This window comes from Salvelinus namaycush, chromosome 42 (assembly GCF_016432855.1).
Source record: "Salvelinus namaycush isolate Seneca chromosome 42, SaNama_1.0, whole genome shotgun sequence".
In the NCBI taxonomy this organism is placed as follows: domain Eukaryota; kingdom Metazoa; phylum Chordata; class Actinopteri; order Salmoniformes; family Salmonidae; genus Salvelinus; species Salvelinus namaycush.
The window spans coordinates 17,208,462-17,235,192 of NC_052348.1; the positions used below are offsets into that span (position 1 = coordinate 17,208,462).

At 44.5% G+C, this 26,731-nt stretch overlaps 1 protein-coding gene across 1 annotated transcript; it reads left to right on the forward strand.

Moving 5' to 3' along the window:
* Positions 1-34: 34 nt before the first annotated feature.
* LOC120034908 (aminoacyl tRNA synthase complex-interacting multifunctional protein 1-like) lies at positions 35-23,577 on the forward strand. Its single transcript, XM_038981574.1, has 7 exons — positions 35-162; positions 8,113-8,255; positions 8,560-8,673; positions 10,865-11,032; positions 13,381-13,580; positions 17,811-17,979; positions 23,166-23,577. Exons 1-7 carry the CDS (start codon positions 77-79, stop codon positions 23,330-23,332), a joined length of 1,047 nt encoding a protein of 348 aa, XP_038837502.1. The 5' UTR covers positions 35-76; the 3' UTR covers positions 23,333-23,577.
* The last annotated feature ends 3,154 nt before the right edge of the window (positions 23,578-26,731 follow it).

Consider the following 26,731-nt stretch of genomic DNA (forward strand, 5'->3'; position numbering starts at 1 on the left):
GAAATGTCTAATCATATGGATAGAGATTGCATGCCAGTAGGCCCGAGCTAGCCAGATGGTATGCTAACCAGTGACAATGCGCATGGGACTACGTGGGTCTTTTCTCGAACAGCTGTGGGTATTCGAAACGTGTCAATCACAGGCAGGCGGTCACAGTTTGATGTAAGTTGAATGCTTGTTTATTTCTGATCTTTAGTATATTTTTCAAATCAGCCAGTTATTTCTAAATTCCTGGTATTTTAGCGTTAGAACGATGCAACCCCTATTGCTAAACTGAGCTAGCTAACGTCAATACTGTTATTTCACCACAGATACAACTATATAACTAACGTTAAGCCGGCATGTACACACGTTTCCTGTAAAAAAAGAAAAGCATATGTATAATTTCTAGGAACTTTATTTACAAGACATAAAGTGAATTGTGTCCCTTGCTATGAAATACATGTCAGAATAATTTTTTGGTCAAAATCACACCAAATTCTTGTGAAGTTAGACAGCGGGCTGCCATTAGACCACGCACTTCATGCAAGACTTCTTACACAGCAGGAATATGTTGCGGTTTGGGCAAAAGTTTGACTCAAATGTACATTTTTATAGCGAGGGACACATTTCACTTTACGTCTGGTAAGTAGAGTTCCTAGAGATTATACATGTGTTTTTGTTGACAGGAAAGCCGGCTATAGTTGGATATTCGATATATATTCGATATTCGATGTAGTTTTCCTTACGTCCACCAACATCAGTTAGGGACCGTCTACATAGTGACAAATCGAATTAAAACAATTTCAATAGCTCTTTGACCATTACTCCTAAAACTTTGAAACTGGTTCTAGCTGACCCAATGGCAGAGACACATATTGGACACACTTTTTTGTCGATTACATCTCACACTATTTAAAATGTATTTATTTAAATTTTTGAAATTCAACAGCACCTTGGTCATGTGACCCACACACCTCAAACAAAGTTCATAATGTACACTCAGTGGGCCTACACATTGCACACCCTTTTTGACCAAGGAGCTATTGAAATTCAAATGGGAAAAAAGTTTGTACTTTGTTGCAACTTATTCAACTAGGAATACGGAATGCTGTTTACATTTCCACATGTTTATTAGCTATGGAAAGCAAATTAATTTCCAAATTGTGGAAATATGACCAGTGCAATGTTATGCGGAATTTTTCCAACAACATGACACTTGTTTGGAGTCTGTGGCTCAAGTGGTTTTAAAGCTATTGAGGTTTGAAAGTGTGACTATCCAACCTGAAACTGTCTTTACTTCGGTGGATTATTTTCCATCGCCACCCACCAATAATAGGCAATATGCACAGCTCAGGAAGTCCAACCAAGGCTGCATTTGTAAATTCACAGAATAACTGATGAATTTACGAACACGCAACACCCATTGAATATGACCGGTGTCAGTAAACGCCTACAAAAATTTTTTATTCAATTGTTGCCGGCATCACAGTTACAGTAACCAACGCTCTAAATAACATGAAAACAAAACTCCTACTTGTACTAGGCCTATCACCCAACTGTGAAAACAGAGCTAGCTCCTACTTGTACTAGGCCTATCACCCAACTGGGAAAACAGAGCTAGCTCCTACTTGTACTAGGCCTATCACCCAACTGGGAAAACAGAGCTAGCTCCTACTTGTACTAGGCCTATCACCCAACTGGGAAAACAGAGCTAGCTCCTACTTGTACTAGGCCTATCACCCAACGCCTGGGTTATTCCTTGAAGATGGTCCTGCGTCCGTTGTGTTGTCCATGTCCCCCTAAAATGAGGTGAAAAGAAAAACAGCCTTTAGGGATGAGTGAAACATTTCTCTGGCATGTCGTCTCTTAGACCTTCCCATAGAGACCTGGAACAAGGTACCGTTTAATATCAAACTAGGCTATATTATATTGGCCACCAGCTGACCAATAGGTTATTCATCATTCTGTCTTCTGATGTTAAGTTAGTCAAGACTCCTGAACGTTGGCTATTTGACGAGTATTGATTGGTTGTTGTTCCTTGACATTCAAATGGCTACATAGACTGTTCTCTCTGCAACCGCACGGAAAGCGGTACCAATGCACCAAGTCTGGGACCAACATGACCCAGAACAGCTTCTACCCCCAAGCCATAAAACTTTGAAATAGCTAGTCTGGGTAGCTATTGGTTAACTATCGGCATTGACCCTTTTTGATTCATCACATATGCTGCTGTTACTGTTTATTATCTATCTTGTTACCTAATCACTTTATCCATACCTATATGTACATATCTACCTCAACTACCTCGTACCCCTGCACATCGTCTCGGGTACTGGTACCCCGTGTACATAGCCAAGTTATAATTTCTCATTGTATATTTATTCATTCTGTTATTATTTTTCTATTATTTCTCTTTACATTGTTGGGAAGAGCCTGTAAGTCAGCATTTCACTGTCTACACCTGTTTACAAAGCATGTGAGAAATAACATTTGATTTGATATTAATAGGACACTAGTCATATAGTAGATGCCAAAGGGAAGGGGATATGATTTGGCAGCTGCTATCTGTCTGTCACGTGAGTACCAATTTCCCCTAGTCTTCTTTGGTTTCACTCACCATCCCACTCTCCCAATACTAGAATAATACTGGTAGTGCTACTAAGATACCTGATTCTCCATGGCAACAAGGAAAACACAAAACAGACTTACTCTGTGGTCCTTTAATAAAAAAACTACTGTATGCCAAATATGGTGTGCTACAGGCTGGAAAAGAAACATGTGATTCTGGGTGACAACATCAAGCTGCTTGTTTCCAACATTAGGACTGATTTCCACAGGAAATTCAATCCGCTTCATCTTCTGTTTCTTTGCCATGATACCGCTGATTATCGCGATACTGGTGTCCTAACAACCGAAGTTAGTGGAGTGTTCAATGTTGCAGAGTAGAAGTGGTTTTGGAGCCAGGTCTAGACTTGTATAGACTTTGAGTTGGAAGTGATGATTGTTATGTTTTATCCTCTCAACCAATGTGCCTGCGCGCATCTCACCTCGGACTGCTAAAACTGTAATTTAAAGTGGGTACCACCTCAGTGTTCACAGTAAACGCGCGCCGGAAGTTGCACAGAATTTTTGCAACGTTCAAATTTGCGCTCAGCAGGCCTGAAATTTGCTCGGTGCCGAAAAAACTATGAGATGGAACATTACTCTCAAAGCAGTTCTAGTTCCAACGGGCTACCTTGTGAATTGAATGACATCCAGAGACAGTTATGATCAACTCCTCTGTTAAGCTATCTGCTCTGCAGTGTTGTCCAATGTCCACGGTAGGGATACTGACCCCTGGGGGACTCCTTGTTTCTGCCTGGAGGCCCAGCCTGGGGTGCTGTCAGAGGTGGCTCGGCAAGGCCCCACCGCCCCAGCCCCGGGGCTCATTTTCAGGAGTTGTACAAATGAAAACAGCCCTATAGTGGCGCTCGTAAATTCTTCCACCACAGAGCCCAGTTAAATCGATTCCGAGCCTTCGAGCAAACAAACTTCTTTGATCCCCTATATTATCAACTCCAGCTCTTTTTGTGTTTCTAATTTCCTCATCCCTGACTTTAGTTTTGTTTTCATCTCGCTCCAGCTGTTGTTTTCCAGCGCCACCCTGTACTCGGCCTATGTGTTGGACGTTTTCTTCTCCTCCCTTTTCGCCTGAGCCCTTGTAAAAATCCCCCTTTCCTTTCCTTTGTCAATGGGAGAGGATTGCCAAAGCTTGTACATGTCCAAGGCACATTACACATTACAAGAAAAGCCCTAACTGTCGTCCAGCTGCATTTTGGTTGAGTGGCACAAGGCTGTCGTTTGATCCCTTTTGAACTTTAAAAGTATCCCTAAAACCAAACACACACGTCGCCGATGATGTTTATAATGTGATTTGCCCATTTGTGCCTGTAAAGGAAAAAAACTGAGCAAACAACAAAAAGAGATTAAAAAAAACAACAGTTTATTTCATTTATTGTCATATGGTTTAGCTTTTTTGCTGTGTCATTGAATAATTCGGTTTGACCGAGTTGACCTGGAGCTTGTCGAGACAATTCTTTGGTTTCCAGACTCAGCACTGAGAAGAAACAGCTCACTCCTTCCAAGTTGCCAGAGAGAGGGAATGATAGAGGGAGGGGGAAAGAAGGGATAAGCTCATTTATTGACTATCAACATTTTATCCCCTGATTATTATCTTTCAGCTTTTCACCCCATACATACATGTACATAGTACTTCAATCAATCCCCTAACCAAACCTACATGTACATATTTCCTCAATAAATCACCCCAACTACCACGTACCCCAGTATACTGACTCGGTACTGGTACTCTGTGTGTGTGTGTGTGTGTGTGTGTGTGTGTGTGTGTGTGTGTGTGTGTGTGTGTGTGTGTGTGTGTGTGTGTGTGTGTGTGTGTGTGTGTGTGTGTGTGTGTGTGTGTGTGTGTGTGTGTGTCCTTGTTATTTAGTTTTGTGTTACTACTTTCTTTTTATCCATTTGTTAATTTTCCTACTTTGGAACTGCAGTGTTGGGAAAGGGCTCTTTAGTAAGCATTTCACAATAAAGTCTACACTTGTTGTATTCGGCGCATGTGACAAATAAAATTAGATTTGATTATCTCTTCAATGCTTGTGGAAGGAAGCCAGCCTCTTGAATAGGCCGGGCAGATGTCCCACATGCGCTATTATTATGAGCTAACATGCCTGTGTGCTGTAGCAGCAACCTGGGATTCTCTTGTGGTTGTCTTGTCTTTGGGATACTTCCAACTTCCCAGATTTCCTGATGATATGAGCCTATATATTACATCCCTCATGTTTTAAATGTCTGTGCTGTACTGTAGCACAGAAATATAATTCTTAGAACATGCTTTTCCATTTAACTGATAGGTGGATTGCCACAATTCTATTTCTCATTCTCTATTTCTCATTGTGTCTTGTTGGGGTTGCTTTCCCAAATTTCAGAATGTCTCTGTTTCAAGTGTGTCTTGTTTTTATTTTTTTCACCATTATTTAACCAGGTTGGCCATTTGAGAACATGTTCTCATTTACAACTGCGACCTGGCCAAGATAAAGCAAAGCAGTGTGACATAAACAACAACACAGAGTTACACATGGAATAAACAAGCCTACAGTCAATAACACAATAGGGAAAAAAAGAGTCTATATACAGTGTGTGCGAATGGCATGAGGAGGTAAGGCAATAAATAGGCCATAGTAGCGAAGTAATTACAATTTAGCAGATTAACACTGGAGTGATAGATGAGCAGATGATGATGTGTAAGTAGTGATACTGGTGTGCAAAAGAGCAGCAAAGTAAATAAAAACAATATGGGGATGAGGTAGGTAGATTGGGTGGGCTATTTGCAGATGGACTATGTATAGCTGCAGCGATCAGGTAGCTGCTCAGATAGCTGATGTTTGTTTAAAGTTAGTGAGGGAAATGTAAGTCTCCAGCTTCAGCGATTTTTGCAATTCGTTCCAGTCACTGGCAGCAGAGAACTGAAAGGAAAGGTGGCCAATTTTGGCTTTGGGGATGACCAGTGAGATATACCTGCTGGAGCGCGTGCTACGGGTGGGTGTTGTTATCGTGACCAGTGAGCTAAGGCGGAGCTTTACCTAGCATAGACTTATAGATGACCTGGAGCCAGTGGGTCGCAGCATACAGGTCGCAGTGGTGGGTGGTATAAGGCACTTTGGTAACAAAACGGATGGCACTGTGATAGAGTACATCCAATTTGCTGAGTAGAGTAGTGGAAGCTATTTTGTAGATGACATTGCCAAAGTCGAGGATCGGTAGGATAGTCAGTTTTACTAGGGTAAGTTTGGCGGCGTGAGTGAAGGAGGCTTTGTTGCGAAATAGAAAGCCAATTCTAGATTTTATTTTGGATTGGAGATGTTTGATATGAGTCTGGAAGGAGAGTTTACAGTCTAGCCAGACACCTAGGTATTTGTAGTTGTCCACGTATTCTAGGTCAGAACCGTCCAGAGTAGTGATGCTAGTCGGGCGGGCGGGTGCGGGCAGCGAACGGTTGAAAAGCATGCATTTGGTTTTGCTAGCGTTTAAGAGCAGTTGGAGGCCACGGAAGGAGTGTTGTATGGCATTGAAGCTCGTTTGGAGGTTAGTTAACACAGTGTCCAAAGAAGGGCCAGATGTATACAGAATGATGTCGTCTGCGTAGAGGTGGATCAGGGAATCACCCGCAGCAAGAGTGACATCGTTGATATATACAGAGAAAACAGTCGGCCCGAGAATTGAACCCTGTGGTACCACCATAGAGACTGCCAGAGTACGGACAACAGGCCCTCCGATTTTACACACTTAACTCTATCTGCGAAGTAGTTGGTGAACCAGGCGAGGCAGTCATTTGAGAAACCAAGGCTATTGAGTCTGCCGATAAGAATACGGTGATTGACAGAGTCGAAAGCCTTGGCCAGGAAGATGAAGACGGCTGCACAGTACTGTCTTTTATCGATGGTGGTTAGGATATCGTTTAGTACCTTGAGCATGGCTGAGGTGCACCTGTTACCAGCTCGGAAACCGGATTGCACAGCGGAGAAGGTACGGTGGGATTCGAAATGGTCAGTGATCTGTTTATTAACTTGGCCTTCAAAGACTTTAGAAAGGCAGGGCAGGATGGATATAGGTCTGTAACAGTTTGGGTCTAGAGTGTCACCCCCTTTGAAGAGGGGGATGACCGCGGCAGCTTTCCAATCTTTAGGGATCTCGGACGATATGAAAGAGAGGTTGAACATGCTGGTAATAGGGGTTGCAACAATGGCGGCAGATAATTTTAGAAAGAGAGAGTACAGATTGTCTAGCCCAGCTGATTTGTACGGGTCCAGGTTTTGCAGCTCTTTCAGAACATCTGCGATCTGGATTTGGGTGAAGGAGAAGCTGGAACAGGCTCGGGCAAGTAGCTGCGGGGGGTGCGGAGCTGTTGGCCGGGGTTGGGGTAGCCAGGAGGAAAGCATGGCCAGCCGTAGAGAGATGCTTATTGAAATGTTCTATTATCATGGATTTATCGGTGGTGACCGTGTCGCCTAGCCTCAGTGCAGTGGGCAGCTGGGAGGGGGTGCTCTTGTTCTCCATGGACTTTACAGTGTCCCAAATCTTTTTGGAGTTAGAGCTACAGGATGCACATTTCTGTTTGAAATAGCTAGCCTTTGCTTTCCTGACTTCCCTGAGAGGTGTATTTGGAGGGTATGGAAATCTCAAAATTTTTGGTGGCCTTCCTAAGCCAGGATTCAGACACGGCAAGGACATCAGGGTTGGCGGAGTGTGCTAAAGCAGTGAGTAAAACAAACTTAGGGAGGAGGCTTCTGATGTTGACATGCATGAAACCAAGGTTTTTTCGATTACAGAAGTCAACAAATGAAAGTGACTGGGGTCACGCAGGGCCTGGGTTAGCCTCCACATCACCCGAGGAACAGAGAAGGAATAGGATGAGGGTACGGCTAAAAGCTAGCAAAACTGGTCGTCTAGTGCGTTGGGGACAGAGAATAAAAGGAGCAGATTTCTGGCCGTGGTAGAATAGATTAAGGGCATAATGTGCAGACGGGTATGGTGAGGTGCGGGTACAGTGGAGGTAATCCCAGGCACTGAGTGATGATAAGAGAGGTTGCATCTCTGGACACGCTGGTTATACTGTGTGAGGTCACCGCATGTGTGGGAGGTGGGACAAAGGAGGTATCAAAGGCATGTACAGTGGGACTAGGGGCTCCGCAGTAAACTAAAACAATGATAATTATCCTAAACAACAGTATACAAGGCATATTGACATTTGAGAGAGACAAAGCGAGGCATAAAGCAATCACAGGTGTTGATTGGGAGAGCTAGCTAAGACAACAACGGGTAAGACGACAACAGCTAATTAGCTAAGACAACAACAACAGGGAAAATGGCGATGAATGGGCAGAGAGGGTCGGTTAACTACACACAGGGCCTGAGTTCGGGGCTAGGGCCGACAGATAAACAAAGGTAAACAAAGTGGAGTACCGTGATAAATGAACAGTCCAGCAGGCATCAGCTATGTAGCCAAGTGATCATAGGGTCCAGTGTACAGCAAATACCTGTGGTTCTTTCTCACTGGTAGGTTTTGTTTTCTGATTCCAGGTTCCTAGTAACACGCTCCCTACCCCTGGTCAAGATGTCGGGTCACACTCCCTCCGTGATGAGGCTGGAACAGCGGGCAGCCGAGGCCGACCACATTATAGACTACCTCAAACAGCAGGTCCAGCTGCTCAAGGAGAAAGCCAGTAAGAGACACCAAAAGCGTGCACAGATACACAAGCAAACATAGAGATGCATGCGCATACTCAATCTCAAACAGAGTATGGGGTCAAATGTATTCCTCAAGTTGTTGAAATTCCTTCTAAAAAGACAATCACTTTTTGAGTTTGACCTCAACTCTACATGAGTGCACATTCTCAGGGCGAAGTAGCCTAGCTGGAGAAACGGTTTAAAGCCAATGTTGGGGAGGGAAAGAAGCTGTAGGCTAAAACGAAATGATACATGTTTGACCCTATAAAATTGTGACAGGAGCTTTCTGTCTGAACATAGAGGTGCAGGCCACCGTCAGAGAAGAGAAGAAACTGATGGTGGAGAACACCAAGCTGAAGAGGGACATCGAGCAACTGAAGCAAACACTGCTGGAGAAGGAGAAGAGCAGAGGAGGTACGTAGTTTGTTGGTGACAGTTTTCCATCCTCTGTCACATCCTGTTTAACTTCTGCTATGACCTCCTCTGAGATTAAATACTGATGCTGTTCAGACTGCGATTGAGCAGAACTTAATTTTTCTTGAGGGGAACCTCATTCTTCAAAGAACAGACGCCATTCCTTTGGTACAGCCTTGATGTTATCAACCACATAGCTATAGCTAGCTGTAGGGTAAAGTTCTCACACTTGAGTGGTTGACGGTGTCTGAGGCAACTCATTAGCGACACATTGTTTGTTTAGCTGTATTAGTAACAGTCCTAGATCTTAATAAAATGCCTTCTCGTCTCATTCTAATATTACAACCAGACCTTCTTTTTTTTTTACTATCAAAGTTCAAACAAATAATTGAACTCAAGGGCCCAAGTATGTCCATCATTAGAGCCATGATGGGGGGTACTAGGCAACCCCCCAACTGCCAAAATCAAACGGCATGCCGTCTGCGTGACTGGCGGCGTACTACAACCCTGTTGTGATATCGCGCCTCTGTCATGCATTAACATACAAGGGCAAACAGTCTCTGTGATCATTAACACGTCAGTAATGGCTTCCAGAGAGGAGAACTAGGTGGTAAGAAACCAGAGGAGTCGTACAAATAGGCAGTGTAGCCCTCATCAAAAGGCTATCTCTACATGTTATTTTTGGAGCGCTCAGGAATGTGTGCGAAAAGGACTGCAGGATTATGTTTTAAGTTTTTCCACGTATCCAATTCCGCTGTTTATTTTTGGTATTTGTTTCAATGGGGCTCTGTGACGCTGAAAATAAGCTAAATCACAGTTTTGTTATGGAGATGACTGACTGACGTAAAGTAAAGACCTTCATGGGTACTGTCTGGGCATTTTGAGCAACAGAGAACGACATAGCAAGAGCAGGAGGAACGACAGCATTTTTAAAAGGTTAATTGCCATGTTGTTTTAAAGGTAATCTTTTAAGTTCCGAACCTCAGCTCTCAACATTAGATTTAAAACGTGGATAAAGTATGACTTTACGTCCAAATTTCAACCTGAAATGATGGGTTCCCCACCCAAAAACAATCCGGAGATTGATTGAGGAGATTTAAAACTATATTTCCTTGTTTTCCGAGTTGCCATGGACACTGTCATTTTCCAATCACAACAAGCTTTAGGAGGCTGGTCTTTCCTCCCATTGGGTCTATGAATAAGGTTTTCTCTATCATTAAGTAAAATGATGTTGCTGAAACTAATTAGGCAAAGTACAGCTCCATGAAGAGCCTTCATATCCAACGATCCCTCACCGTCATTCTCAATTCAAAGTACCATCTGTCAGGGTCGATGGCTTCATATACCCCTTTCATACTATCGTACTCACCCAAACCATACTGCCCGGGTTCGGATATTTTATTTTCACATTGTTCTTTCTTGAACGATTCCAGCAACTATGGTGGATGCATAGCCAGTCCAGCTCAGTATGGCTTGGCTCAGTAGTGTGAAAAAGGATATTAATGCCTCTGGGTTCAAAAGCAAAATATCCAACCTGAAGATATATTGTGTATTGGAACTTGCTACAGTATCAAACAGCCTATCTGAACGGTAATGCAGAGGAGCGTTCAACTCCAGTTCTGCTGGTTTTTATCCATCCCCTATAATCAGCCTCTGATCTCCACGTTACAAACCAGTTCCCTGGATTCTAACCAGTAGCCTCAAAATAAAACCAGCAGTACTGCTGTAACTGGAGGTGAATATCCTCACTCATGGCTCAGTGGGTTAGTTACAGCATAGTGCCGGCAACACCAGGGTTCTGGGTTCAATTCCCGCATGGGCCAGATGTACTTAATTCATCTATCACTGTCAACTGTAAGGCAACATTCCAATATCCATACTAGCATACCACTTAGCATGTGTCCAATATTGTATGCTAGTGTGACTATTAGAATAGAATTTAAGGGCTCTATTCAATTTGCATCGTGGAAATTCAGCTTTACAGCGGGATTGAAATTTAAAGGCAATGTTCCTATTTTAGCGGAGACTGCATTCATGGTAAACGCTGCTTATGTCGGCTCAATCGGAAATTATCTTTTAAGTTTGTGTTGCGAAATCTGTAATGCTTCAGCTTTACAGACTGAATATTGCCCTAAGTCTCTTTTGGATAAAAGTGTTAAATGAATCTTCTCTCTGTTTTTTCCTTCTGCAGTGAGGGAGGTGGCCATGCCAACAGCAGGAGACTCGAGTGTCCAGTGTGCCTCCAAGTCCACACCTCCTCAGCCCTCATCCCCAGCAAGGTCCTCCACCTCTGCTGTTGCCACTGCCAGCCCCCCTCCCAAAAACAGCGAGGGCAAGAAGAATAGACCAGAGAAAAATGGTAAAGCAAAGCAAGAAGTGACTTGTTGTTGAAATTGCAGGGCCCTTCCACATCTGTGATTTCACACACTCATAATTGTCAAACCCCTCAACGTTCCACCACACTAAAGTGAAATATGTCATATTTGTTTTTTCGATTTGTCAGCAAAAATTGAAGTAGGCCTAAGCGCCTCTTCAATGACAATTTGAGTTGAAGTGCTCCATGATTTAGCTTTGGGATGGGTTTTTTTGTCTGCACTTCTCTGACATTTCTTTCCATTTGGAACACAAGCCCTTGTCTTAGATCCAGCGTTTCCATCAATGCCTGTCTGGATGCAGCGATCTGTCTGTACTTTAATGGCCATTTGTGATTTCCCAGGCAGGTGTTCTCCATCTGAATTTGTAATATCTGGCGATAATGGACGAAAGGCGCAAGGGGAAACTGCAAATAGAGGGGATCCGTTTCAAACTTTGGCCTAACGTTTCAATTTCCAACATTACAGACGGGCCTTTTCCCAAAACAAATTATCTTTCTCCGAAATCTTTCTGTGATTTATCCTGAAGTAGATTTTTAACCTTGATGATTTTAATAAAATATAAAAATGTAGTAACTTGTTTCGGTGATGAGAGAATAGTCTTAGCAGAAGTGTCAATGCTGTAATGGGAGACAGGCAGAATTCCAGTTTGGATGTTTATATTGTGTCGACGTCATTCATCTTGAGGCTTTGCACAACCTCTCCAGGGCTAAACCAGAGATGCTCTAATGCAGTATAATATAACATGCTGTTCATTTCCTCTGTCAAATTAGATCTAAAAACGTGTTTCCAGCTAAATGATTGAAATGCAGCGGTGTTGGGTTTTATTCTTTTGAACTTTTTTTGGTTTATTGTTAAAATTATATTCTATTTACAATAAATCAGTCGAAGCCTCGTTCCACTCAGACGTCAAACCCAGCTGGACTAATTAACTGTCGCGGCAACAAATTGGGAATGATCTTCCCCAGATTATTTACAAGGTTATAATTCAGAGAAGAAGAGAATGCTTTGCGATGTAGACTGAACCGGTTTGTATCTGGCTTTTCTGACTGCCAGATGTCAATGGAAAACAGAGCAGTAAATATCTGATAGTGTTTGGTTTTTATGTCCACTGTTGCGGATTGCTTTGTTTTAGTACGTGTGGATATCCTCGTTTCCACACAAAGGCTTTGATGTGACTGTGTTCGCACCTCATCTAAACAATCATCGCCTGGCAATCAAATCGATCAGCCGGCCCGTGGTGTGGTGCACTGCTGCTCAGGGGCCAGGCGGATGACGTCACACATCAATACGCTGTTTTCCTAACAGTGCAGAAGTTTTTAAGTAGGTAGCCCAGAGGTTAGAGAAGCGGACCAGTAGGTTGCTGGTTCGAGCAATCGGGTAGTTGAGCTCCCAACTGGAAGGTTCCCACCATCTAGGAAAGAAATGAAGGAGACGAGACTAGGAGACGAGACCACTTCATACTATCCACCCCATATCATTGGAAGCGTCTGGCACGCAACAACACCCTAGTGTCCGTGAAAAGCGTGTCGGAGCCTATGTTTTAACAGTGGGTATTGATATTGATATTTGCTTTAAGTCTCCTCAGAATTCTGGTGAGTTGTGGAAAAGTAAATGTACTATTATTTAACGCCTGCGGTGATCACAGTCAAAAATGCCACGCTGGGGCTTCAGAGTCGCCGCGCAGATTTGTTTTCACTTTGGGGTAAATTGGATCAGAACAGTCAAGATGGCTGAACCACTCAGCATAGTTTCCACACAGACTAGGTTCAAATGGATCCTAATGAGTCCCCAGGGAACACTACCATAGCAGTGGGCTGAACATAATCTCAAAGAAGTCTTGCATTAGATGCCTGGAAAAAATATATTATCTGCTGGACCTTTTAATGTAATAAAGGCAGGGAGTCAGTATGCCATCCCTGAACCCAGTCTAGAATACTATACCTTCTGTGGCAGAGCCTGTATTGTAGCTTATATAAATAATATATACCATTTGAACAGACGCCTTTATCCAAAGCGACTTAGTCATTCTTGCATAATATTTTCGTATGGTTGGTCCCGGGAATCAGACCCACTATCCTGGCGTTGCAAGCACTATGCTCTACCAACTGAGCTACAGAGGACCACAGTCACACAGCTACAGAGGACCACAGTCACACAGCTACAGAGGACCACAGCTTTGTCAAGAACTACTTTACATGCCAGTCAGACAAACTCACTCTTATCCAAAAGTGACTTAACTACAAGTTCATATTGGGTGTCTCTGTCTGTGTGTCTGTCTGTCTGTGTCTCTGTCTGTGGTTTAACCCTTTCCTCTCTGTGTGTCCTATCACAGAGAAGGGAGAGAAGAAGCCTGTGGCCACTCAGGAGGAGGCTAAGGTGGACGTGTCACGTCTGGACATGAGGGTGGGACGCATCGTCACGGCCGAGAAGCACCCGGACGCCGACTCACTCTATGTGGAGCAGGTGGATGTGGGAGAGGCAGCCCCCAGGACGGTGGTCAGCGGGCTGGTCAAGCACATACCCATAGATCAGGTACTGGAATGCACAGCCTAGTACCAACACAGCCTAGTACCAACACAGTCTAACACCGGCTACTGCCCAACCAAATGTCAGATCCGCTCTGAAAAATCAGATCAGCTCTGAATAAGATCCGATGTGAAAAGATCTGATGTGATTGGTCAAAGAACAAATTTGTGGGGGAAAAGTTCAGAATTGGGTTACCTGTCTAAATGCAGCCAAAGAGCCTCATAATGTCAAGTATTCACGCAAGGCCTGTGTCAGTCAGACAACTCATCGGGTTGTTACCAGACCAACTCATCGGGCTGTTACCAGACCAACTCATCGGGCTGTTACCAGACCAACTCATCGGGCTGTTACCAGACCAACTCATCGGGTTGTTACCAGACCAACTCATCGGGCTGTTACCAGACCAACTCATCGGGCTGTTACCAGACCAACTCATCGGGCTGTTACCAGACCAACTCATCGGGCTGTTACCAGACCAACTCATCGGGCTGTTACCAGACCAACTCATCGGGCTGTTACCAGACCAACTCATCGGGCTGTTACCAGACCAACTCATCGGGCTGTTACCAGACCAACTCATCGGGCTGTTACCAGACCAACTCATCGGGTTGTTACCAGACCAACTCATCGGGCTGTTACCAGACCAACTCATCGGGCTGTTACCAGACCAACTCATCGGGCTGTTACCAGACCAACTCATCGGGCTGTTACCAGACCAACTCATCGGGCTGTTACCAGACCAACTCATCGGGCTGTTACCAGACCAACTCATCGGGCTGTTACCAGACCAACTCATCGGGCTGTTACCAGACCAACTCATCGGGCTGTTACCAGACCAACTCATCGGGCTGTTACCAGACCAACTCATCGGGCTGTTACCAGACCAACTCATCGGGCTGTTACCAGACCAACTCATCGGGCTGTTACCAGACCAACTCATCGGGCTGTTACCAGACCAACTCATCGGGCTGTTACCAGACCAACTCATCGGGCTGTTACCAGACCAACTCATCGGGCTGTTACCAGACCAACTCATCGGGCTGTTACCAGACCAACTCATCGGGCTGTTACCAGACCAACTCATCGGGCTGTTACCAGACCAACTCATCGGGCTGTTACCAGACCAACTCATCGGGCTGTTACCAGACCAACTCATCGGGCTGTTACCAGACCAACTCAGGGGCTGTTACCAGCCCCTTTGGAATGTTTTGTGTGTCTGGAACCCAGTCTGCCCACAGACAATACAGAGTAAGACTGTTACTGTACTTAACTGGGAGGTACTGGGAGCTTAACGGTCATTCAGGAAGACTTGGGAGGCTGACCTAGTAGACTACAAAGCTCTCTACATGCTTTTGGTAGTCAAATAACATTGGTTTTAAAGATTGCTGTTTTAACACTACTGTGTCGTTGTTTTTTTTGCCTTATTTTCACTACAATAAATTCAGCTGTTTTTATTGGACACATGGGTGCTATAACTCTGGCTAGCCAGGGTCATGTTCTGGGTTTAATAACCCATGTAAAGTGACTACTCCAATGTAGTCTGTCAGGGTTCACGTGACGCTTTTTAATGTCTACGACGTAGGTTTCTGCACACACAGACTTGGTTTTCAGTTAGTTATTGCCCCGGAATTTACGATTTGTCTCAGACGCAAAAGTCATTTGTTTGCGGTCTTATTCAGCGAGCAGAAGTCCCCGGTTTCTCTTTACAATCAAACCTCTTTTCTCGGTTTGCCTCTTTTGATTCATCTCCAAAACGTAGTGAGTCTTTGTACATCCTGCTTTATATAGACAATGTATGATCCCTATAAATGAAAGCACATGCACGTTGGACTCTTTGTACACAAACACTGTCAGAGTCATATATCTATGGTTCTATGAGAAGAGTAATTGGGAATGACATTTTTTATTACATTTTTATATACATTTATTGAAAGACTTGTAGTTCCGTAGCTATCTGCTACATTACTAAGCTAGGGCCTACATTTTTGACAATCATTTTTATTGCATTTTAATGTACGTTCTGTAGTTGAAGTGTGTTGAATTGTGAAGTGTTTCTTCACCACTGAAATAACCTTTTTCACTGAGACATTTGTCATAAGCCGTAGTCAATTACACAGAGACTCCAAGACAGTCCAAGCACATGTCCCTGTAATGACTAGATTTCATTTTGGTCATTTAAAGAGAGAATGCCTTCTTCCTTCCACACCGGGGCTTGACGAGCAGCCTTCTTCCTTCCACACCGGGGCTTGACGAGCAGCCTTCTTCCTTCCACACCGGGGCTTGACGAGCAGCCTTCTTCCTTCCACACCGGGGCTTGACGAGCAGCCTTCTTCCTTCCACACCGGGGCTTGACGAGCAGCCTTCTTCCTTCCACACCGGGGCTTGACGAGCAGCCTTCTTCCTTCCACACCGGGGCTTGACGAGCAGCCTTCTTCCTTCCACACCGGGGCTTGACGAGCAGCCTTCTTCCTTCCACACCGGGGCTTGACGAGCAGCCTTCTTCCTTCCACACCGGGGCTTGACGAGCAGCCTTCTTCCTTCCACACCGGGGCTTGACGAGCAGCCTTCTTCCTTCCACACCGGGGCTTGACGAGCAGCCTTCTTCCTCCCACACCGGGGCTTGACGAGCAGCCTTCTTCCTTCCACACCGGGGCTTGACGAGCAGCCTTCTTCCTTCCACACAGGGGCTTGACGAGCAGCCTTCTTCCTTCCACACCGGGGCTTGACGAGCAGCCTTCTTCCTTCCACACCGGGGCTTGACGAGCAGCCTTCTTCCTTCCACACCGGGGCTTGACGAGCAGCCTTCTTCCTTCCACACCGGGGCTTGACGAGCAGCCTTCTTTCTTCCACACTGGGGCTAGACGAGCAGCATTTGGACAAGTAGAACCCACAGTTAACAGAATCCTTACTTTTCCTTTCTCGTCAAGTCATTCATTGTGTGAGAGTCAACGTGACGACAGACCATGCATACAAGACATTGAGCCTTCCCTGTTTCAAGGAACATACTGGAGTTTGAAGAACGACATGAGGAGTAAAGCTAAACACTTTCACTGGCAGCAATGTAGAGGGCCCTCTACATTGCTGCCAGTATGCATGTATGCATGTAGAGGGCCCACTGGCAGCAATGTAGAGGGCCCACTGGCAGCAATGTAGAGGGCCCACTGGCAGCAATGTAGAGGGCCCACTGGCAGCAATGTAGAGGGCCCACTGGCAGCAATGTAGAGGGCCCACTGGCAGCAATGTTGATTTGAGTGCCCTGGCATGTTTGTCCCTTGTACGTTGGCCGGAATAAGGAAACTTTGGAAACCCAAATTCTAGCGTGTTTGGATTGTGTTCAGTTTTAACCTTTGTCAAGTGATTTCAGGCCTCATTGCCATTACATGAAATTGAATGTCAACCCCTCAATTGAGGAAATTACATAATCACAGGGTGAGAGTAGAGCTGTGACATAGACGCACAAAACTTGACTTCTGTAGTCCGCACATCCGACTGATTACAAAACTGACGTCACACACACTCTTTCCCCGCTAAGCAAATGGCGCTTGAGGAAGAAAAGCTGCCGCAAGAAGGCTGTCAAAACAATGTGTCACACTGAGGGGAATGTATGCAGATTTATGTCAACATTTACTTTTTAAAAGGATGTTTCCAAAATGAAGACATCATTATTTTCCTAGCTGTGACACGCACCATGACTTTGTACACTGTATTCTCTCCATCCTCTTCTCTTTTGATGGAAATGGCTTCTGGCCTTCTCAGAGTTTGGGTAAACCTCCGAGGTCACTCCACAGACATGAAAGAATAATGTTGTTTTCTCTCGCTCTTCTTGGTTTCTGAAATAAGGCACACCATACACACACACACCATATGCCGCCGGAGGCAGTCATTTTACATGACAAGATTGGACATGGGGGAATTGTGTGAATAGGATTCTGAAAACCACAGTACTGCAAAGAGATCGAGAGTGGAGACCACACCAATTGGTGTTTTCTCTTCTCAACCATTCAAGTCATAAAGTAGGCCATTCATTCTGAAGACAGCACTGTAAGATGCCCTGTGTGGTTTGTACAGAGTCAAAGCAGCGCTCCCTAATCTCTCTACTAGTAAAACATGTATTCTTTATTTCAATACTTTTTCCTCTTGTCCGTCAGAAGAATGTTAAATATATGTATTTAATATCTCTATCTCAGTATAGTTGTAAACCTTTTCCCTTTCTCTTATTACCCCCACCCCCCCCAGATGCAGAATCGCATGGCGGTGCTGCTGTGCAACCTGAAGCCAGCTAAGATGAGAGGCGTGGTGTCCCAGGCCATGGTGATGTGTGCCAGCTCCCCAGACAAGGTGGAGATTCTAGACCCTCCCAGCGGTGCCGTGCCCGGGGACAGAGTCATCTTCCAGGGCTTCCCAGGTACTGTAACACCCCTGACCATCTTGGCCCGTATCCACAAAGAGTCTCAGAGTAGGAGTGCTGATCTAGGATCAGTTTGCCTTGTAGATCATAATGAAGAAGATTGTATGGACAGGTCCTAGATCAGCACTCCTTTTCTGAGAGGCTTTGTGAATATGGGCCCTGACCTCTAGGGTCTACTTCATCAGCCTGGTTAAACTAGACTGAATGCTGCACTCAATGGGGAGCACAGTGTTCAGTCTCGTTTAGCCAGGCTACTTTATCATACCCTCTACAGCTCAACCTGCTTTTGACTCTAGACCTGCTTTTAAGCTAATAAGCTGTAACCAGGAAGTGACTGCCCCCACAGCCTTGTAGTTTTTCAACTTTTGGAGTTTTCTTTTATGATCTTCAATGTGCAAAAACATAACGTGATGGTCTTCAAGCACAAAAACTTCCTAAAGGGCATCTGGTAGAAGTACATTCATCCTCAAAACCATATTTGATATCTATCTTAAATGACTGCGTTTTCATGAATTTGATGATAGAATCGCAACGGCCATTTAAAAAAGCATGGGAAACGGAAGTAAAGCGGAAGTAGCCGTCACTTTCACAGGGTATCCTAACCTCGATAACACTTCACATATATCTTTATAAAGGGGGGTTGTCAAAGGTTTATAAACTGAACAAAAATATAAACGCAACATGTAAAGTGATGGTTTCATGAGCTGAAATAAAAGATCCCAGAATGTTCCATATGTACAAAAAGCTTATTTCTCTCCAATTTTGTGCTCAAATTTGTTTACATTAGTGAGCAGTTCTCCTTTGCCAAGATAATCCATCCACCTGACAGGTGTGGCATATCAAGAAGCTGATTAAACAGCATGATCATTACACAGGTGTGCACCTTAGGCTGGGGATGATAAAAGGCAGCTCTAAAATGTCAGTTTTGGCACACAACAGAATGCCACAGATGTCTCAAGTTTTGAGGGAGCGAGCAATTGGCATTCTGAGTGCATGAATGTCCACCAGAGCTGTTGCCAGAGCGTTTAATGTTAATTTCTCTACCATAAGCCGCCTCCAACGTTATTTTTGAGAATTTGGCAGTATGTCCAACCAGTCTCACAACCGCAGACCACGTGTAACCACGCCAGCCCAGGACCTCAAAATCTGGCTTCTTCACCTGCAGGATCGTCTGAGGCCAGCCACCCTGACCGCTGATGAACTGAGGGGTTTTTCTGTCTGTAATAAAGCCGTTTTTATGGGGAAAATTCATTCTGATTGGCTGGGTCTGGGCATGGCTGTGAAATCCATAAATTAGGGCCTAATGAATTAATTTTATTTGATTGATGTCCTTATATTAACTCTAACTCAGTAAAATAGTTGAAATTGTTGCATGGTGAGTTTTTATATTTTTGTTCGGTATAAGTAGTTTGTCGACCAATTATTGGTTAGTTCATCTAGTTGGTTCAAATCCAGACCATGTCACTTGGGTAACTGAATTAAATGTGGTAAAGTAGTTGAAGGCTTGATGTTTGCCATTCCACTGGTTAAAATGAAAGTAGCATACAATGAGTGTGGTATGATGGTGGAACACCACGTTAGCTTCAGCTGCATCTGGTGGAATGGGACACAGCCAGTGTGCTCGAGTCATGAATTATTTATTACCAACAAGCCACTTCAGATGACCCAACACCAGAGAACATCAATAGATTCCAACCAAGAGGAAAATGACTGAATGCATTGCCCTGAGCAAAATAACGTGGTTGGCCTTATTGCCTTTACATTTGTACATGAAATGACATGTGAAGAACCAACTGTCCTCTTGCCATCTTTCCACGGGTAACAAAGGCTTTATCTTTGAAGAGAGGAATCACAAAGCCTTCTCAAGACCCCACAGAGTTTTCCTATTGCAGCGTTTACTCCTCTGTTCTCTTTAGTGGTTGGAGCTAAATGGACTGTGACTGTTAACGGAATAGACACGCAAATCAACTCCCTCTGACTAAAGTGTAAGTCAGGTCCTCTTTTCCCACAATCTCACAATTAAATGTAAAGTATATAGTCTTTTTCGTTATGTCGGACCACAGTAAGACTAGCTGCCGCCATTGATGTCGGCTAATGGGGATCCTAATACATCTGAATCCACAACCAAGAGAAGGGAGTTTAGGAGGTGGGAGAGTATTTGAAAGACCCTAAATGCCTTGTTGAAGGACCTAGGACTGGTTTGATTCAGATGTAGAGAATTAAAGAGCTCTTTATACCAAATCACCCAACAAAACACAGCTTATGGAACTCATCATCTTTAACAGAGTGACTATACACTATCCCAGTGCCTTTTAACCATACTCCATGTTCAATGTCATGCCTGGGAAATGAACAGAAACCCGAACTAGAGGAAAGCCTGCCTGAACGTCATAAAATGTCCAACCTCATGCCTCGCCGGACGTTGAAGGGGAAAACCCACCATCATCAATGTGACTGATTTTAGATGTGTTCCCGTCAGGAGCTAATAAGAAAATATGGTTGTGGGGCTGGCAAAACAAAACAATTTGGGGGGGGGGGGGGGGGGGGGGGGGTGAGGAGAGTGGTTGTGCGGTTGTTGGTAGGGAAAAATAACTGAACTGGGAGTTTCCCTGAGATAGAGAGGCTGTGGCGATAGAAAGGGAGAATAGGGACGATGGAGTGTCCATCACACAGACACCCTTTCATCTTCTCTCTCCTCCTCTCTTCTCCTTCCCTCTCCCGTCCCCTTTCTATTCTCCTCTCCCCTCTCCTTTCTATTCTGCTCCTTCCTCTTCTCCTTCCCTCTCCTCTCTATTCTCCTCTCCCCTCTCCTTTCTATTCTGCTCCTTCCTCTTCTCCTTCCCTCTCCTCTCTCTTCTCCTTCCATCTCCCCTCTCCTTTCTATTCTGCTCCTTCCTCTTCTCCTTCCCTCTCCTCTCTCTTCTCCTTCCATCTCCCCTCTCCTTTCTATTCTGCTCCTTCCTCTTCTCCTTCCCTCTCCTTTCTATCCTGCTCCTTCCTCTTCTCCTTCCCTCTCCTCTCTATTCTCCTCTCCCCTCTCCTTTCTATTCTGCTCCTTTTTCTTCTCCTTCCCTCTCCTCTCTCTTCTCCTTCCATCTCCCCTCTCCTTTCTATTCTGCTCCTTCCTCTTCTCCTTCCCTCTCCTCTCTCTTCTCCTTCCATCTCCCCTCTCCTTTCTATTCTGCTCCTTTTTCTTATCCTTCCCTCTTCTCCTTCCCTCTCCTCTCTCCTTCCTCTTCTCCTCTCATAGCGGCCCTTCCTCAAGCTGTTTGTTTAACGAGGGATCCCCCTCGGCCAAAAATACTTGTTTTACGACTACGCACGTCAATTAGAGCCACATTCAGGTTGGTCGCACAGAGAAGGACCACAGGATGGCAGAGAGGAGAGGGCGATGGAGGGAGGAGGAGGAGATGGGCAGGGGTGCTAAGGCGGTCTCATCGGTTTCTAGCTGTACACATGTCTGGGTTGTTTAAAAAACGTAGCCGCGGCGGTGATGGCAAACGCTTTTCCAAACCGGATGTTGTTTACAGTGAGGGTTAAAGGATGATGGACTTGGTTTTAGGTTCATTCCCTCTCTCTTATTTTGATGTCAGCTTTGGTCCCCCAGAATAAGCCTTCCGTGTCATAGAATATCCAGCCTCATGTCTCACCTGACGTTGAAGGTGGAAACCCACCACCATCAATGTGACTGATTTTTAGATGTGTTTTTGTCCTGGAGCTAATACAAAAATATGGTTGTGGGGCTGGCAAAACAAAATGTTTTGGGGGGGGTTGAGTCGTGCAGTTGTTGGTAGGGAATAGTACCTGAACTGGGAGTTGGGGAGTGAGTTGTGGGGAGAGAGAGAGGTGGAACATGACGAGAGATTTTCCATCACAGACGCCCCGTCAGGACTGGAGCCCGCTGACATCAGCCTGGGTTCTCCTTTCATCTCCTCTCACCGGCCCCTCCTCAAGCTGTTTGTTTAACGAGCGATCCCACTAGGGCGGTCATTCAATTCCCAGCGGCCAAAAAAACGTGTTTTTTACGACTCTACGCACACAGAGAACGACCACGGAATGGAAGAGAGGAGAGAAGGAAGGAGGAGGCGGGGGTGCTATGGCGGTCTCGTCGGTTTCTAGCTGTTCTGTACACACCTCTGGGTCGTTAAAAAACATAGCCGGGGCGGTGGTGGCCAACGCTTTTCCAACAAGATGTTGTTGACATTGAGGGATGATGGCCTATTATTCTCTCTTTTTGACATTCCTTCTCTCTTATTTTGATGTCAGCTTTGGTCCCCCAGGATTCCAGATTTTAGGGAGTTGTACTGTTAGCAAAATTTGAGATTCTCCTATGAACTTTCCAGAATTGTGCACTCCTATTTTATAGTGACATTTCTGTGCTAGCTAGTAGCACCAAGTCAGTAAGTCAGTCCAGCATTGGTCTTGGTGTGGATAGATAACAGTAATTGCTCACACATTCACCAGCCCTAATGAGCATCCGGGTTCCTGTTCAAACTAGAGTGTGTCAAAGCTGGGAAAATTCAACAAAGAAATTCCTTCACACGTCTTCCAGGATGTTTGTGATGAGGAGTAGGAAAAGATCACACCCCAACAAAAGCACGTTATGAATTCAATGTGGAGTGCCAGTTATGAATCCATACAGATGCCAAGTTATATCCAAACACTGCCAATAACACAATGCTGAGGTAATGAAGAACTCCCTAACTCCATTAGTTGCCGACAAACATGGATGTTGTATACGTTTTGAATTAGCGCTAAAAGAGTAAAAGCTTCTGTAAAACTTCTGGTTCAGCTTTTTTTACGTTTCAAAATCGACACTACGCCAAGGAAGTACTCCAGCAGCACAAACCAATGGTCTAGCACAAGGCTACAGAAAAGCTAGCAAGGCAGATAAAGTGTTGCCACCATCATCTACTGTGGTTGCCCCTAGAGGCATCATGTCATCGAAATGAAGGAGGCATGTTCCCCCTCAAATTTTATTCATACAAAGATACAAGCGATGCACAATGAGATATTCAATATGGCCCCCTCAAATGATCTAGTGCAAAACACCACTGCATTGCTCCATACAAGGTACGTGGGTCATCATAACTGTTGGAGCTGTCATCTAGTTTCTCTTTCCTATGTTTCCAGGTGAGCCAGACAATGAGCTGTCATCTAGTTTCTCTCTCCTATGTTTCCAGGTGAGCCAGACAAGGAGCTGAACCCCAAGAAGAAGGTGTGGGAGGCGGTGCAGCCGGACCTGAAGACAGACGGCCAGTGTGTGGCCAACTACAAGGGAGCCCCCTTCGAGATCGCCGGCAAGGGAGTATGCAAAGCTCAGACCATGAGCAACAGCGGCATCAAATAAAGGAAGACGAATGCAGAGGACGGAGCCGTAGAACTAGAATGGTGGGAAATAGTGGGATTGGGAAACGTGTGAATGACCGCTCCAGTCATTTTATTTCTATAGGTGGAACTAGCGAAGGTCCTTGTTCAGCCTGTGGAACTGCTACTCATCCATGGTGCTGAGGGTGATGGTGATGATGTCGACGGAGCAAAATGAAGTGTTTTGAAGATGTTCAATAAAAAGGTTATCAGTTGGTCTTAAAGTCATTGCAGTTGATCTCTTGTTTGGTTCTTCTTTATAAAGCCTGACGTCTGTCGTACAAGACTATACAAGTGTGTTTGCATCCTAGAAATCCTTTATAATGCTCTCTAGCATTCTTAACTCATCCTGCAAGTCACTTTTGTGATTTATTAGTTTGGTTAGTGCTTTGATTTCTCTGGTTCGTTATGAGCCGAAGGAAAGAAATGGGGATGTCATTCTGCAAAGCCAACAAACAGACGGATCAATTTCACAGATGCTACGCAGCAGGGCTTTTGGATAGTGGGCAATTCCATGGTAACAGAATGATGCTAAGTTTGGTAACAGAATGACTGTTTGTGCCGTCACAAAGTGGAATTGCCCCAGTACTCAGTCCTTCTACCACCATTCCTGTTCTTACAGTCATTAGCCTGCTCTTTAAGGTTCAGTCATTAGCCTGCTCTTTAAGGTTCAGTCATTAGCCCGCTCTTTAAGGTTCAGTCATTAGCCTGCTCTTCAAGGCTGTTGCTCAGCCCAGTTTTTCAGGATCAAAGTATCCTGTGTTGTTTAATTCTGTTCCTCCCGTTTGGTTTGATCCAAAAGCCCAGAGGGAACAAATCTATCTGAACACATCTCTTTCAGTGGTACCCCTTCATATGCTACAGCTAAGGTCATGTCCCATGATATGACTTGCACTTGTATTGCCTCGGTTTATTTGAAGGAATCTAATGGTTAACAGAATCACATGTTACCCATTATAAACACAGCACTGGATCATTTTTATATTGATGACATGTTCTGAAAAGAAGGCTCCTGGTACCAGTGTAGTTTGCCTGGTATTAGCATCCAGCCATATCCAGAACATGTACAGAGTTTCCCTCAGGAAAGACCGTCTCCTACCATTACAACACACACATTCCACGACAGCAAAGGAAAATCATTTGATTTCTAACTGACCCAACACCTGAATCAAGGATCTCTTAGTATAATCTCAGGCAATCAGAACAACGACTGGATCAAAAGTTCTAGCTCTCTGACACACCAGAGTGCACTAGGTTCCTCAGCCAGGGACCATACCAGTCTGGGTCCTGGTTCTAGAATGGTCTGGGTCCTGGTTCTAGCAGGGCTGATTCATACGTCCTCATTGCCGGTCTGTTCTCTTGCGTCGATAGTAATCAAGTCCATGTACACACAGCCTGAACATCTGTAGTTAGACTGAAGAAGCCGAGTGTAGCATAGCCTTGTGTTTAATGTCCCATTCACTCTGCCCTCCTTTGAGATCTAGCCCATTGGCAGCTTCAGTGTATTTCTGGGTTGTACTGTTCATAGTCGACCACATTTGTAGTTTTCATTATTATACGATGCTCTGTTTAGTGTGTGGACGTCATTCGCATATCTGATGTGATGCATATTGTGAAATAATATATTTTGGATAGTAACCGGACTGAAACAGACTACATGGACTTGCCCGAATGAACATGACCCTCATTCTCCTGTAGGAATGGGCATTTAGACTTAGATGAGTGTCCCAAGACCACTGGGTAATGTTGAGACATGGGACACATCTCATCAGTTGGTCATGAGTGAATGAGAAAGATAATAGTTTTTTTGGAAAGGATTTCATATGCGTAAATAAAATGGTGGAAATCTGACAGTATCTCAGAAGTCAAAACCATCTTTCTACAATTTTGTTTCCAATACCCTCAAAAACATCTCACGTCTCACCCGCCACATTTCACTCAAAGCAACAGATCTGAAAGGACTTGATAGGTGGTGGGAAAAACCTGTTCATATATCAGTAGTTACGAAGAGAAGAAGGGGAGAGCTTTCGAGAGTATTGGAGAGCTTTCGAGAGCATTGGAAAGATTTTGAGAGTATTGGAGAGATTTCGAGAGTATTGGAGAGTATTGGGGAGCAGTGTTGCTGTTGTATGATTATTTCCTGAGTAATTATTTCATTTTTATGGCAGTTATACTCATTGCTGATATGTTGGGAATTTGTGTTACACTAAATAACTGTGTTTACCTGGTAACTAATTATCTGTTTTCCTATTGGCAAATGCTTTAATTGTGTAGGGTTAAGCTTTATTGACACAGGAAGTGAGACAGTTCTAGTTCCGGTCGCTGATGGTGTTCAATGTGGTTTGACCATTAAAGCTGCTGAATAGTTATCCGTCTCCACCCAGTCCTGGCTCCTACAGAAAGTCATCCTGCACCTGTACTTGAACCCTCAACTTACTTGGTGATGGAGACACTAAACCATTCCTATCTAATTCCTCCACTTACTATATGTCTGACGGCTATGATGACAGCTATGAGGACGGCTATTATGACGGTTATGATGATGGCTATGATGACAGCTTTGATGACGGTTATGATGGTTATGATGGCGGCTATGATGACATCTTTGATGACGGTTATGATGACAGCTATGAGGATGGCTATGATGACAGCTTTGATGATGGCTATGAGGACGGCTTTGATGGTGGCTATGATGACAACTATAATGGGGAAGGGAAAGGGGATACCTAGTCAGTTGCACAACTGAATGCATTCAACCGAAATGTGTCTTCCGCATTTAACCCAACCCCTCTGAATCAGAAAGGTGCGGGGGGCTGCCTTAATTGACATCCACATCCTCCGTGCCCGGGGAGCAGTTGTTGGGGGTTTACTGCCATGCTCAAGGGCAGAACGTCACATTTTTCCACTTTTCCACCGGCACAGAGATTCTAACTAGTGACCCTTCGGTTACTGGCCTAACACTCTTAACCGCTAGGCTACCTGACAACTATGACTGGAAAACTTCAGTTAGCTTTTTAAACATGTCAGCACCTAGCATGTCCATGATAGCACAAGTTACTCAACCAGTGGCTAAAAGCTGAAACTTCCTAAAAACGGTAACGTGCAAGAGGACTGTCTCTCCTTTTTCAACACCATCGGACTGTTCGTTGGGCCGAGTTGAGGTGTGACAATCATCGTGTCATTAAAAAGTGTTGATTCATCCAGTTCAGTTGATTACCTTTTCAATATTGCGTGATTTGATGTCATGTGATGCGAAGAAAATCAAATGTAAGTTCATGTGTTCCTGATTACTTCAAGACCTGTTGGATAATGTGTCAATGTGATGAATGGCTTGTTTTGGTTTCTGAAATGAATTATAATCTCTTGATTCCATGTTATCCTT